Here is a 15,065-nt window from a genome sequence, read left to right on the forward strand (position 1 = left end):
GCAGGGACAGGGAAGATGGTTAAAATTGATGGGAAGATGGATGGAGCCAAATACAGGACCATTCTGGAAAAATTTCAGATGGGGCTCCTGTGACCTGGTTAAGGCTCCTTTAAAGGTCCTGGTTAGGGCTCTTGTGTTTAGCCTTAGATTATTTTCCCCACCCCTCTCATTTTCCTTTTTGGCACTACTTTTTGATGTCCCAGTAGTTTTAATTTATGGAGCGCTGTGTCTGTCGATGAACAAAAGAGAAAAATGGATTTTATGGTGAGTAAAAAAAAAAATGCTATTTCAATTTCGGACACAGCACCCACCCCTCTAAGGAGTTTTGATACTTCCAATACTGCTTGTTACTAAACTGAATACCTGGAGCGGGGGGGGGGGGGGTTTATATACCAGCTGAGGTTGGCCCATGGGTGTAGCCAAGTGTTTTTTGTTCCGCTTCTGGAGGAGGCAATATAACCCAGTAGTTATGATTTATGGAGCGATGTGTCCGTCGATGAATGAGAAAGGAATGGATTTTAGTGAGTAAAAAAATCACATTTTCTTTCCTTCATTGACGGACACAGCTCCAGATCTTCGTGACCATTGGGTTATGTTGCCCCCTACAGGAGTAGGACACTAGGCAGGAAAAAAACTTTACCACGCCTATGGGGCAGTCCCAGGGGGTATATTACCACTTCCTGCTATAGGCACTTGTTTTTTGTTTTTTTTTCTGCCTAGTCAGGAGTAAGGACCTAGTTCCTTGCTGGGATCCTAGCTTTTTTCCTTTTCAAACTGATTTTTTTCCCCCTATATTCTGTTCCTGTGAGAACTGCAATCAACTGCCGGACTGGGCGATGCACTGGATATTCTAGATCCTTATGGTCTTCCCAGTTAAACATCTTGCGAGGATGCTCAGACCTGGTCACGTACCTCTGGCCCGCCCGTAGCACCCCCATTCCAAGATGGTGCGGTGGTCTGCCTGGAGTAGTGCCCAGCCAGTTTCCATAGTGCGCTAAATAGTGTCCCCCCTTTCACTGGTGGCCTGTTGGGGTGGATGTGGGCCCCTCCTTGAGATTGCCGAACCCCTCGAGTTCCTGTCCTTCCCACAGAGCACCCCCCTCTTTTATCGGAACCCCACTGTGGGCCATCCCCCATTTGTCCACACCTAGCTCCCCCTCCTTCCCCCCTAGGGGTGTCCATACAAACCTGGCTTTGGGGATGAGAGCAGGTAATGGGGGCCGGGGGCGCTTGCCGCGAGCTGCTACAGACGCGTTTTTTTTGGGGGGGGAGGCTCCTGGTGGGGGCTCCTGCCGGGGCTTCCCCTTCCAAAGTCCCCTCAAACCCCCTTGGGAGGTTCCAAGAGGCCTGGCCTGGTAAGCCGAGACCGGGTCTCTTCAGACCAGCGGACAAGACCTCTTCTGCCTGAAGGGGCGCTCTCATCCGTATCTGGGGTGGGGAGAAGTCTTTGCATTTTTCCGGACCCATGGACCTCTTTAATTCAAGACAGGTGGGTTTACCAGCGGATCGGTCCAGTTACAAGATTGGGTTTTGGTCTTCGCCTTCAGCAAGGTTCTTCCCGTCCAAACTGCATTTGTCCCTAGATCGCCTGCGCGGTCTCCTCAGGGCGGTGCAAGATTTACTTATACAAGGGGTCATTGTACTGGTTCCCGATTTCGGAACGTTTTCAGGGGTTTTACTCAAACCTGTTTACTGTTCCCAGGAAGGAGGGAAGGGTTCATCCAAACTTGGACCTCAGGGCCTTAAACTGTTTTGTGCGGGTACAAAAATTCCGGGTGGAGTCCTTTAGCACAGTAGTGGCATCCCTTCATCAAGGGGATCTTCTGACTGCCCTCCATGGATATGAAGGACGCTTACCTTCATATCCTAATACCCTTTGGTCTAGCCTCAGCTCCTCGGGCGTTCACAAAAGTGTTGGCCCCAGTGTTAGTATTGTTGCCTCAGTGGAGATTGCGGTACTGGGTACCTGGACGATCTCCTTCTGCGAGCAGTGTCTTCTACTGTCTTGAAGGACAGCCTGGATATCACTGAGAACCCTGCAAGAGTTCAGATCGAAACTGAATTTCCAAAAATCTGCTCTTGGTTCTGTCCACAAAGCTGGACTACCTGGGCCTGACCTTGGACTCGGCCACAGACCAGGTGTTTCTTCCGGGGGAAAAACTCCAGAAGTTGCAGGATGGGATTCGGCTCCTGTTGTCCAACAGGAGGTAATTTCTCTTGACTTGTATGCAAGTGCTGGGCCTGATGGTTTCCACCTTCGAAGCGGTCCTGTTTGCACAGTCCCTTACGAGACCTCTGTAAAGGGAGATTTTTGCCAAGTGGGACAAGAATCCACAGTCTCTAGACAAAGTGATCCTGTTGAGTCGGGGTACAAGAGGGTCCCTGATTTGGTGAATTCACTCTCTGGCTCTTCGACAGAGAAAATCCTTTCTTCCCTTGGGCTTAGACGGCGGTGACCACAGATGCCAGCTTGTCTGGGGGGGGGGGGGGGGGAGGCGTCTTGGGCACGGATTGTGCTCAGGGGATTTGGACTCTGGCGAAGTCCAAACTGCCAATATGGAACTTCGGGCGATCAGGCTTTGCCTGACCCATTGGACAGATTATCTGCAGGGGCGCCCAGTCAGTATTCAAACGGACAATGCCACGGCCGTGGCATATGTCAATCACCAAGGGGACACAAAAAGTGTCCTAGCGACCCAGGGTTCTACAGTGGGCAGAACGCTTTGTACCAGCCCTCTCTGCTGTGCATTTTCCAGGGGTGGAAAATTGGCGGGGGGGGGGGGGACTACCTCAGTCGGCAGGCGTTGGACCAGGGAGAGTGATCTCTTCATCCAGAGGTGTATCAACTGTGTCTCTGGTGGGAAACTCCCGAAGTGGACCTGTTGGCCTCTAGTCTCAACAGGAAGGTAAAGGTGTTTGTAGCACGGTCTCTGGATCTTCTGGCCGACGCCACAAACGCTCTGGTGGCCAGTATCATCCGATATATATGCTTTTCCTCCTCTGAAACTTCTGCCAAGACTTCTGCGAAGAATCGAGGCAGAAGGGATTCCGGTCATCCTAGTTGCCCCAGACTGGCCTTGCCTCTCTTGGTACTCAGATCTGGTATAGCTGGTCGCCGATGTCCCTTGGAGACTTCCTCTCAGAGAAGATCTTCTGGCTCAAAAGCCAATCTTCCATCCTGTGTTAGTCGCTGGCCTTAACGGCATGGGTATTGAAAGCCAGGTGCTGAAGGATAGGGGGCTGTCAGAATCTGTGATTCCCACGCTGTTAAAAGCTGGAAAATCTACTTCTAGGAAGATTTCTCATTGTGTCTGGAAGGCGTATGTTGCGTGGTGTGAGGCTCGGGGGGTTTCCCCCCATTCCTTTTCTGTGGCTTGAATTTTAGAGTTCCTCCAAAAAGGGGTAGATAAACGCTTGGCCTTGGAAACCATCAAGGGCCAAGTTTTGGCCTTGGCAATTTTCTTTCAATGCCCTTTGGCTACGCACTCCTTGATTCATACTTTTATTCAAGGGGTCCGCCACTTGGCTCCCTAACTGATGTTCAGTTCTCTTTATTAGCTTTGCCCTTCTCTGAATCCTCTAGCGCACTCTTTCTGAGGACTGGTGACCAGAATGGGCATACTCAAGATGTGGCCAGACCAGAGTTTTGTAAAGTGGTAGAATTAGTCTTCTCTCGCATAAATACTTTTTTAATGCATGCAAATATTCTGATAGCTTTGCTTGCTGCAGCTTGGCATTGTATGCTGTTGCTGAGCCTGTGATCCACTAGGACCCTTAGATCTGTTTTCCATTCTGGATTCTCCCAAAGGTTCACCCCCTAGCGGGTAACTTGCCTTCATATTTTTAGCCCCCAAGTGCATTACCATATGTTTTTCTACATTAAATCTCATTTGCCCATCCATTAAATTTTTTGAGGTCTTGTAAAGTTTATATATCCTTCTGTGAAGTTGTCCCGCTTAGCTTTGCATCATCACCAAACACTGAGATTTATACCAACCTCTACTACAGTATATCCTTTTTGAATAAACTAAACAAAATTGGACAGAGCCTTGGGATACCCCAATTACAACTCCAGACCATTCTGAGTACATGCCATTTATCACCACTCTTTGTATGCTCCCCTGTAATCAGTTTCTATCAAGGTACCATACACTATCATCCATGCTAGCGTATCTCCGTTTGAAAATTATAAATTTCTGGGAAACTGTATTGAATGATTTGGTAAAATCCAGACACATCACATCCACAGGCCTTCCTCTGACAGCTCACTTCCTCATAAAATGTTAACAGATTGGTCTGGCAAGAACAATCTTTCATAAATCTTTTGCTGATTACTGGTAATAGTGTTTTTTTAATAAACAAATTCTTGGATCCAGTTTCTTATCCCCCCCCCTCCAATAGTTTACATGCTATTGATGTTAGGCAGACTGGTCTGTCGTTTTTCAGCTATATGCAGTGGGGAAAATATTTGCTCCCCTGCAGATTTTGTAAGTTTGCCCACTTACAAAGAAATGACGAGTCCATAATTTTTTATTATAGGTATATTTGAAATGATGGACACAGAATATCAACCAAAAATCCAGGAGAAACACACAATACAAATGTTATAAATTGAGTTGTAGTTCAGTGAGTAAAATAAGTATTTGATCCCCAAGCAAAACATGACTTAGTACATGGCGGAAAAACTATTGTTGGGAAGCACAGAGGTTAAGATGTTCATTGTAGTTGAATACCAGGTTTTTTTTTTTGTTTTTTATTTTCTTAGTTTACCTTTTATTTTTACACTGTCCCTGTAAAAAAAGTTTTGATCACTTTTATTCCTATTACAGGGAATGTAATAAACATTCCTTGTAATAGAAATAAGCAGGACAGGTCCTCTTTAATGTGAGATCTGGGGGTCAAAAAGACCCCAGAATCTCACATCTACACTAAAAAGCAAAAAAGTCATTTTTTTCCATCATGAAAAAAACGGGTCCTTTATGGCCGTTGGGAGGAAGCAACGTATGTCGTCGCTCCGGTCCTCCAAGGCCATAGTGGAGTGGAGGCCAGCTTGCGGCGGGAGGGGGGGGGGCGGCACCTCTCCCGCCATCCATAAAAGTGATCCAGCAGCAAACATCTGCTGCCATAACCCCCAGTTTTTAATGTCAAAGTAGCAACGTATAACTGCGGCGGGCGGTCCGTAGGTGGTTAAAGATCTTCTCTAAATCCTTAAGGTTTCTTGGTTGTCGCTTGGCAACTCGAAGTTTCAGCTTCCTCCATAAATCTTCTATAAGATTAGGGTCTGGAGACTGGCTAGACCACTCCATGACCTTAATGTGGTGCTTCTTGAGCCACTTCCCTGTTGCCTTGGAGGTATGTTTTAGGTCATTGTCATGCTGGAAGACACATCCACGACCAGTCTTCAGTGTTCTGGCTTAGGGAAGAAGGTCCTCATGCAAGATTTTACAACTCATGGCCCCATCCAATGGCCGGCCCCTCATGCCTCCAATGCAGCAAAGTTGGCCTATACCTTTAGCAGAGAAACCGCCCCAAAGGATAATGTTTCCACCTCCATGCTTGTTTGTAGGGATGGTGGTGGTAGGGTCATAGTCAGCATTTTTCTTCCTCCAAATACAGCAAGTCGCGTTAATGCCAAAGAGCTCAGTGCTGTGGTCATATGAAACCAACATTTTCTCCCAGTCCTTCTCTGAATCATATAGATGTTCATTGGAAAACTTCAGACAGGACTGTACATGTGCCTTCTTGAGGAGGGGGACCTTGTGGGTGCTGCAGGATTTCAATTCATGGTGGCGTATTGTGTTACCAATGGTTTGTTTGGGTGACTGGTCCCAACTGCCTTGAGATCATTTACTTTTCTTTTGATCACCCTTACCCCATGAGGTAAGGGCAATTGATGGTTATTTTGAAATGTTTCCATTTGCGAATAAATGCTCCCAACAGTTGTCTCCTTCTCACCAAGCTTCTTGCTGATGGTCTTGTAGATCATTCCATCCTCGCGCAAGTCTACAATCTTGTCCCTGTCATCCTTTGACAGCTCTTTGGTCTTGTCCATGATTGAGGTTTGAATGGAAGAAAAGGATTCTGGGGACAGGTGTTTTTATACACATAACGAGTTGCCGTTAGGAGCACCTTCTTAAATTGACAGGACCAATCTGTGTACCACTTAAGCACATCCTGTAGCCAGTCTGTGGGAGCCTGAATTATTGTTGGTCAAAAGGGAATCAAATACTTTACTTCAACTCAATTTATGACATTTGTATCGTGTTTCTGGATTTTCGGTTGATATTCTGTCTCTATCATTTACAGTAAACCCCCCTCCATCGTGGGGGTTACGTTCCGGACCCACCCGCGCAAAGTCAAAATCCGCGAAATAGACCCTATTTAAATACACTCTAGGCATGTTTTTATAACTTCCACTGTACTTTTAAAAGCCTTTTAAGGTCTTTAAACACACTGTTAAAACAATAGAACCACACTTAAACACAAAAGATACTGAGAGACAGAGCAAGAGCAATGGAAAACATAAAAATATTGAATTAACAATGATTTAATTAGTAAAATAGGTCTTACAGAAAAAAACACAAAATACCGGGACTGCAAAAACTGAACCGTGATATAACGGGGATTTACTGTATAATACACCTATGATAGCAATTATAGAACCTTTATTTCTTTTGTAAGTGGGCAAACCTACAAAATCTGCTCAGTATCAATTACTTTTTTCCCCCCACTGTATATCATGGCCATTTTTTTAAGTTTTGGTACCATGTTGGCTTTCCACCAATCAGCTGGTACTATTAGTCACTAAGCTGTCCATGAAAAAAAGGAATATCGATCTTGCTTTAACCTGGCTAAGTTTGAGAGGACCCGGGTGTAAGCCATCTGGTCCTGATTACGTTTTTCAAGTCTTTTTTGGACATTGGCTTCTGTTAGCCACAAGGATTCATTCTGTGTTGTGTTACTAGCAATGCAGTCTTGATTATTCTACCCATCCTTTTTTCTTTGTAAAAACTAAAAACAATGCATTTATTACAGTTGCCTTTTTATTTGTAAAAAAAACTTCCCCTGATCATCCATTATGGGACCAGTATGCTTTGACCTCGCTTTCTTACTATATTGAATGTATTTAAAATTTGAGGGATTTGTTTGTTACTCTTTTGTGTCTCGTGGTCTATTTTAGTCTTTTACATTTCTTATTGCATTCCTTGTGTTGGAATTTAACAACACTAGTTGAAGAGGCTTTTATTGTTAAATATATTTCAAACTTGGTTTCAGCTTGTTTTTTTTTTTTTTCTTTGAGGTGTTACCTGTTTAGATACGACACCCATTAGAAGGTGGACGTAACACAACTCCATTTATTTTCAGTTTTTAATTTGATTCAATCCTAAAGTGAACAGTGTGAAGAACTAAAGGTAAGTGAAGATAAACGTCACAAAGCCAGTGCATTTTGGGGGCTCAATGCTCACACTCGTCAGTGTCCAAAGACTGGTAATGAATTCACAAGAGATGCTGGACAATGGTATCAATGTAACAGGTGTTTTGACCAAACTGTTGAAAAGAAAGGTCCATCAGCAGCTCCTTAACCACTTGCCGACGATATAGCTTACATACAGTATATGGTGGCTCTGCTGCGTGTTAGTGATCCTGCACTTCTGGGTCTGGGGCACGCACGCCGCTGGTGGCCCACTCCTGTTCACAGCCAGAGCGGATCGCCGGGTATGGTGGATTTGATGACTGCCGGTACCCGCCAATGTCTTGGTACAGCGACAGAATGGTGATCTGCCTATGTAAACAAGGCAGATCACCGTTTTGTCAGTACAGAAAGCATTGATCCTGTGTGTCTGCAAAGCAGGGGCACCAATCCATGCCTACCTCTAGTACAAGCACCTCCCACACAGTTAGAAAACACCAGCTAGGCACACGGTTAACCCTTTGATTGCCCCTGATGACCCCTTCCCAGCCAGTGCCAGTACAGTGACTGCATATTTTTTAGCACCGATCACTGTATTAGTGTCTCTGGTCTTTAAAAAATGTCCTTGTCCGATTTGTCCACTGCAATATTGCAGCCCCCACTATAAGTCGCCGTAAAAAAAATGAAAAAAATCTACTAGTTTTATAGACACTAAAACTTTTGCGATAAACCAATCAATATACACCTATTGGGATTTTTTTTACCAAAAATATGTAGCTGAATATATATTGGCCTAAATTGATGAAGAAATTAGATTTTTTTTTTATTTTTTTTTTTTATTTTATGACAGAAAAAAAATGTGTTTTTGTTTATCGCACAAAAAACAAAAGGTGATCAAATACCACCAAAAGAAAGCTCTGTGGGGAAAAAATGGCACATTTTTTTAGGGGGTATATCGTACGACATTTGTCATTTAAAGTAACGCAAAAATTGGCCTGGTCATGAAGGGGGGTAAATCTATTGGTGGTTAAGGATGGTCTTTTTAACCATTTGGTCAAAATTCATAATGCATTGTAACCATTGTCCAGCATCTTTGTGAATTGCCAACATTTGGGCCCTGAGAAAGAGAGTGTTGGCTTTGTGCAAGTTTCTGAACTTACCTAGGAAAAAAGCTGTCTAGGTGATTCCATTTTTTAGGGTGACACTTCAATCTAATTCCCTAAATTACAAACCAATGAGACAATGGGAGTCCTTTGGCATCCAGAAATTGCCACCCTCGGTGTCCAGACATACCAATATACCCTCTATAACATTGGGGTAATAAGGTTTCAGAATTTTCCTTCCAAATTTCTTGAATCTCTAGAGTTCGGGAAGATGGATTCATAGCTGAACGTTTAAAAAAAATATATTGATGGCAGCTCCTATGTGTCTGTCCTCTTACTTTAAAAGGATTCCATGACCGGAAAAAATACCTAGCTGAAGTTCAATCTGTAATTCTACTTCCAGAATGTGTGTTTGGTCAGTGAAGCTGGACATATCATTGTGGGCCCTCCTGGAATCTAGTAAAGCAAACCAGGAGTTGATGGTTTCTTCCATCTGAGGCTTCAAGTACCGGCCAATGAAGGATGTTAGAACCTCTGTAGGGTTTTTTTGTGCGTTCTTTTGGAAAGATTTCTCTTCTAAATGATGACGTGATGAAGTGAGATGAATCTCCCCGATGCAGACATGGAAGTAAAAGCGGTTTAGTAGAGTGAGAACCTCTGTCCGTTATCTTTGTCCCACTAAGGCGATTACCGTCCCACTTCTTGCATGGTCACTTAATCCCCGTACACATGGGCCAAATGCTGGCTGACATCAGCCGGTTCAATAAAAAACGGCCGACATTTGGGCCATTTGTATGCCAGCCGTTCCGACAGAAGCCAGCCGAGCATGCTGGAAATCAAGCAGCCGACTGGCTCCCAATCAGCGCACTCAACCAATGGCTGAGAGTGCTGATCAGAGTGTTATGGCAATGGGGGGGCATCCCTCTTTCAGAAAGCAAACGCTTTAGCGGAGGAGATCAGAACATTAGTACGGCACTCCGACCGGAGCTGACAGTTTTTTTTTTTTTTTTCTTAAACGTGGTGGATGTACCAGGCATTAGACGGAAATGTCTCCAATGAGGACACAGAAATTGAAGCCAAACAGTTCAGCAGGTCTCAGCTTTCTCCACTAAATCAGAGACACAAATTTGGCTGGAATAATGAAGGCTACTTTCAGAATATCCTAGTACTTTGAGAACATTTTCCACTGGCACCAAAAGTATAAATAGTAAAGGAAAAGGGAACATTTTTCTCTTAAATTATCTCATACACACACACATCAGATGCCACTTTATTAAAGTTAGTTTTCTGCATCCCATAACTGCACTTTCCACAGGCTCCTCTTTCACACAAAACATTGATCATAATATGTCTTGAGACCATTATTGTCTTCTGTGATGTCACAGGCTCCCGTTATGCAATGGAACACCCCAGGCAAATTGGTCTTCATTTTGTGTGGGTGAGGTGTGGTTGAGAACTGCATTCAATATGCCATTGCCATGAATGCAATAGGTTGCTCTGGTACTTGTTTTTGGCTCCTTAGGCCTCTTCCGGTGGCTGAAAGGACTTTTGAGGGGGGGTTTTCTCCCTTGTGAATGAGTGTTGTAGGAGCTGTTCTGCAGAGGGGCGCTCTTCCTGTTCCCTGTCAATTTAAAACAGAAGTGTAGTTTGTGAAAGCTTTTGTGTTTTACTATTCATACAAAATCTGCATTGTCAGCAAATATTTATGCATGGTCCCTAAATTTATTGGAACTTGTATAAAGTAACTTTAACGTAACATAACTTTCTTGTTGTCAAACCTGTTGAGCATCTTCCAAGTTAATTATTTACAATGGAAGGATTTTAGTGAACCTACAAGCGTCATTATGCCTGTACCCACAAATTTTGTTTTGAAAAAAAGTAGGAAAGGAAAGATTTTGTCAGATTTGTTTTTTCCGATCCAGACTTGAAGTGCGTTGCAGAATCTTTCAATATGGACACTTGTCCAGTGACAGCTGTCTGGTGGGGGGAATTCCCTCAGTTTAGAGAGATTTCATTTTATTTCCTGTTGTCTCTGGGACAGGAAGTGAAGGTATATCTCCCCATTGGGACATGGCGTAAAAAATACATTGATTTGTTTTAACTGTTTGCTACTACATTCAAAGCATAAACTTAAAAAATTGTCTTTAAATACACTTCGCATTTCCATTTTTGCGCACAAATTTGAGGAAACCCCACAGCATTTTCATTCCATTTCCATTGTAAGCAGGCTTTTTAGTAGATTGAAAGCTACTCGGAAGAGTTTGAATGTGAAGGGACACAGTGAATTTCTAATTTTAAACGAGTAATCTGCCAAGACATAGGCCTAGTACACCATTAGTCCTGCCATACACAGTTCGAATTGGAACTGGCCGAGATTTGAATCGTTAGTGGGCAGGCTGAATTTACCAAGTTGGGTACAACCAGCCTGCTGGATTCTCTTGTGATTATCGCTAGTGGCTGCTTCCGTCCATCTACCGTCGGGAGCAGACAATTGCGTGGCAGGAGGGATTCCCATGTCAGCACTGTCTGTGTTGATGGGGGAATCGTGCAAATGTATTTTGCAGGAAAGAAATTTGCATTGTATATGACGTGCCTTCGTTTTTTTTTGTTCGACCCAGGGGGCTGAATGGGGGGGGGGAAAAAAAACCTGAAGAACTTGGAAGGAGATCCTGTACTAACCATTGCCTTTAGGTGTAGATGTGAGATCTGAGGTCTTTTTCACCCCAGATATCACATTAAAGAGAACCTGTCCTGCTTATTTCTATTACAAGGGATGTTTACATTCCTTGTAATAGGAATAAAAGTGATCAAAACATTTTTTTTTAAAGGGACAGTGTAAAAATAAAAGGTAAAATAGGAAAAAATAAAAATAAAGCGACCCGTCCCTCTGAACTCGCGCGCAGAAGCGAACGCATACAAAAGTCGCGCCCACATAGGTAAATGGTGTTCAAACCACACGTGAGGTATCGCTGCAATCGTTTGAGCGAGAGAAATAATGCTAGCCCTAGACCTCATCTGTAACTATAAACTGGTAACGTTGACATTTTTAAAGTGTCGCCAATGGAGATTGGGTACCAATGTTTGTCACTCTTCTACGAGCGTGCGCAATTTTGAAACATATGTTGGGTATCTATTTACTCGATGTAACATTCTTTCACATTATAGAAAAAAAAATTAAAACAACTTTACTGTTTTCTTATTTCTTCCAAAACAATTGCTTTTGTAAGACTGCTGCGCAAATACGGTGTGACAAAGTATTGCAACGATCTTCACTTTATTCTCTAGGGTCTCTGCTAAAAAAAAAAAGTTTGGGGGTTCCAAGTAATTTTCTAGCAAAAAATACTGATTTAAACTTGTAAACCACAAGTGTCAGAAATAGGCCGGTCCTTAAAGCGGAGTTCCACCCAGGGGATACTTTTTTTTTAACAAAAATACCCCCGGGACAGTCAGGGCTAGTACATTCCACAATGGCTAGCCTCTGATCTGTCCCGGGTTGCACTTACCTTTTAGGAGAAATACTTACCTTGAAAAAGTATTCTCCAGCGCTGCCATCTCAGGTGTGGGCAGCTTGAAGCCAGTGCGATCCTCTTCTGCGTCCTCTTCCTCCTTCGGTCCCACGATGCACTGCACCGGCCCCGCCGTCACTTCTGGTGCGTGCGCCGGAACTGACGTCGGGGCCGGTGCAGGCACATTGATTCCTGGGAGCGATGACGTTCAGCTCCCAGGAATCATTGCAAAGCCAGGAAGTGACGAATCGCCGTGGCCGCCGAGGGGAGGAAGAAGGAAGTAAGGTGAGTATATTTTCTCTACAAGGTAAGTAAAAAAAAAAATAAAAAAATTGCGATTATCCATTTGTTTTTCAGGTGACCCGGAGCGAGAAGATGGAGGCAAGTATAAATTTAGGGTGGAACTCCACCAGTTAGGCTCAACGTTAAGAGGTAGGAAAAAACCCTTCTGGCTTGCGTTTGGAGCTTTCTGGCAGAAAAAAAAAATGCTAAACTCGTTTAAGCTATGTACAGCAACGCGCTATATGAGTATTTTTTTTGCCAAAGGAACTGCCATTTTAAGCCCAGTGTGCATGGAGCCTTATGCCCTGTACACACATGCAGATTATCTGCAGACTTTTGTCTGCAGACTTACCTTTTCTATGTAGTGCAAGGGCCTGCCGGATTGCATACAAATTGAAAGTGTTTATGTTTGACCTCATATTATATGGTTTTGGTAAGTCTGCAGACAAAAGTCTGCAGATAATCTGCACGTGTGTATGGGGCATTAGACTGTGGCAATGCCAAGTGGGAGGGTCTGTCTCCTCTATCCCCTTAAGGAGTCTTCATGTTGTAAAGGAGACACTATGTCCCCTCAGCATACCTTTAGACAAGTAGGGTTTTCGCCGATATCTTGGCAGAGACACAATTTTGTCCTCAGACAGTGAAGGGGTGATTGTAATAAAAAAACCTTTTGTTAACTTCTCATTACACTCAGTAATGCTAATCCTAAATGCCAGAGATGCAAAGATTTTTTTTTTCATATTTTTTTACAAACTAGTATGTGTAATAATGCGCATGATTTACTAAATGAGTTGCGCACCTTCTTACAATAAATTGTGTAATTATTCACTACATACATCCAATCCTGAGTAGATTTAAGCAAACAAAGATGTTTTTTTTTTTCTATATAATTCTGTAACTGAAATAAATATTCACACAATTGTGTGAACATTCTCAACTCATAAATTAGCTTAACTGATTAGTGTACAATTTTTTTTTTTTCAGTTTTGTACAAAGATGGAGTTTTAGTTTGATTGCAAAATCATAAAATCCTTCCATTTTGTAACTTTCTGCCAGCAGTGATGAGTGGCAATGTCAGTTATCACATTAACGTTATTAGAAAAAATATTTATTTGAACACTTGAAAATTCGATTAAAACAAATCTGCCATGCTCATGATAGACCAGCTATTTCTTTTTTAGCGTAAGTCTGTGTGAGCCCAGGACGGTTTCCTCGCTTCTATCCAAACTGAGCTCACAGTATTATTATTATTATTATTTAGGATTTATATAGCACCAACAGTTTGCAAAGCGCTTTTACATTGTGAGGGCAGACCAATATGGATGCAATACAGGAGGGATCAGAGGGCCCTGCTTATAATGTCAATGGTTTGGTATTGTTGAAATGCACATTGTCCAGCTCTTCAGTTTGTGCCAAATTTTGATACCCTATGTGGGATATTTTTAAAAACTTCTTTTGTTTACAGTTAATCTTTTGCTTTTTAATTTTAAACACAATTTAGGAGCATGTTTTTATGTGTAATAATTATCTGCTATAAAAATTACTAAATCTGCACTTTGTTGTGGGACATTTCTCAGATCAAATTTCATTGCTAAACAGAAGATGGATGGTCAATATTTGAATGCATGAGAACGCAAAACTACAAATGTTGCTCTGGTGCAAAATTAAATCAAAGTTGAGCAACAGTAAAAAAAAAAAAAAGTGGTAGAAATTCATTCTTTCTGCCCCTCCCTGCCTCCCATTAAGGGTCCTTTCACACAAGCTTTCTGTTTGTTTTATCAGTTCACTCATGTTTTTTCAAAGAAAAAACGGATCCGTTTACACCAGGATCTTATCCACTTTACATCAGTTTTCTATAACATCCACTACTAATGCAAAAATGGATGCAAAACGGATAGTTTGTCTGTTTACATCCCTTTTTCACAAGTTCCATTTTTTAACAGCAGATCTAGGTCAGTGATGGTGAGCCTTGGCACCCCAGATATTTTGGAACTACATTTCCCATTATGCTCAGCTACACTGCAGAGTGCATGGGCATCATGGAAAAAAGATTTCAGTTTGTTTTTTAAATTGAGTTGTACAGTTTATAGGCCACTATAAAAGTTGAAAAACTTCTGAAATTATTCATCCTTGTCACACAGAAACCTGACATTTCAACAGGGGTGCGTAGACTTTTTCTATCCACTGTACATAGTTACAGTGGTTGAAGCTGTGTATAACATGGCAATGCCTGGAATTATTCATGAGGGTATACAAAGAGCACTGTGCTTTGTGGCAGAGCAAAATTAATACCCCCCCCCCCATGTTTGGTGGGCAGTACTCACCTTTTTAAGTGAATGGCCCGCAGTTGCGGTATGCCACCAAACGCAGCACGGTATTCCCATTTGATAAAGCCCATTCAGCTGTTAAAACAAAGACATTCAGAAGGCAGCAGCATTGCCTTCTGGATGCCTGTCAGCTGCCCCCTTGCCTCTCTATGAAAAATGATTCACTGCAGATCGCTTTTGACAGAGAACACAAGTATAAATGAGCCCTTCGTAAATGTTCCCCATATATTGTGGTTAAAGAGAAGAGCTGGTGAGGGTAATTTGCTTTGTATTACAGGCATCACTCAATCAACCAATTTATTTGCTGAAGCATTTCAGGAGTTTACTGCTAAACCCACTTGTTCACATTCAATGGATACTTTGGATAGTTTATGAATTTGGCTTTCAAGTGATTTCCTGGGAGAGCAAAGCGAGATGCTTCTACTTATTTCAAGTA

At 42.8% G+C, this 15,065-nt stretch overlaps 2 protein-coding genes across 2 annotated transcripts in view; one reads left to right on the forward strand and one right to left on the reverse strand.

Annotated features, from left to right (window-relative positions):
* Positions 1-15,065, forward strand: part of CCNT2 (cyclin T2) — a 145,287-nt gene that overhangs the window by 119,668 nt on the left and 10,554 nt on the right. The gene's annotated exons all lie outside the window — the stretch shown is intronic.
* Positions 9,949-15,065, reverse strand: part of MAP3K19 (mitogen-activated protein kinase kinase kinase 19) — a gene marked incomplete at its 5' end in the record, with an annotated part of 65,335 nt that continues 60,218 nt past the window's right edge. The window contains one exon of the mRNA XM_082260937.1: positions 9,949-10,135. Within this exon, the coding sequence (XP_082117063.1) occupies positions 10,033-10,135 (103 nt within the window). The 3' untranslated portion in view covers positions 9,949-10,032. The remainder of the gene's footprint in view (positions 10,136-15,065) is intronic.

Source organism: Pelophylax lessonae (genome assembly GCF_965119305.1).
Source record: "Pelophylax lessonae genome assembly, chromosome: 6".
Lineage (NCBI taxonomy): Eukaryota > Metazoa > Chordata > Amphibia > Anura > Ranidae > Pelophylax > Pelophylax lessonae.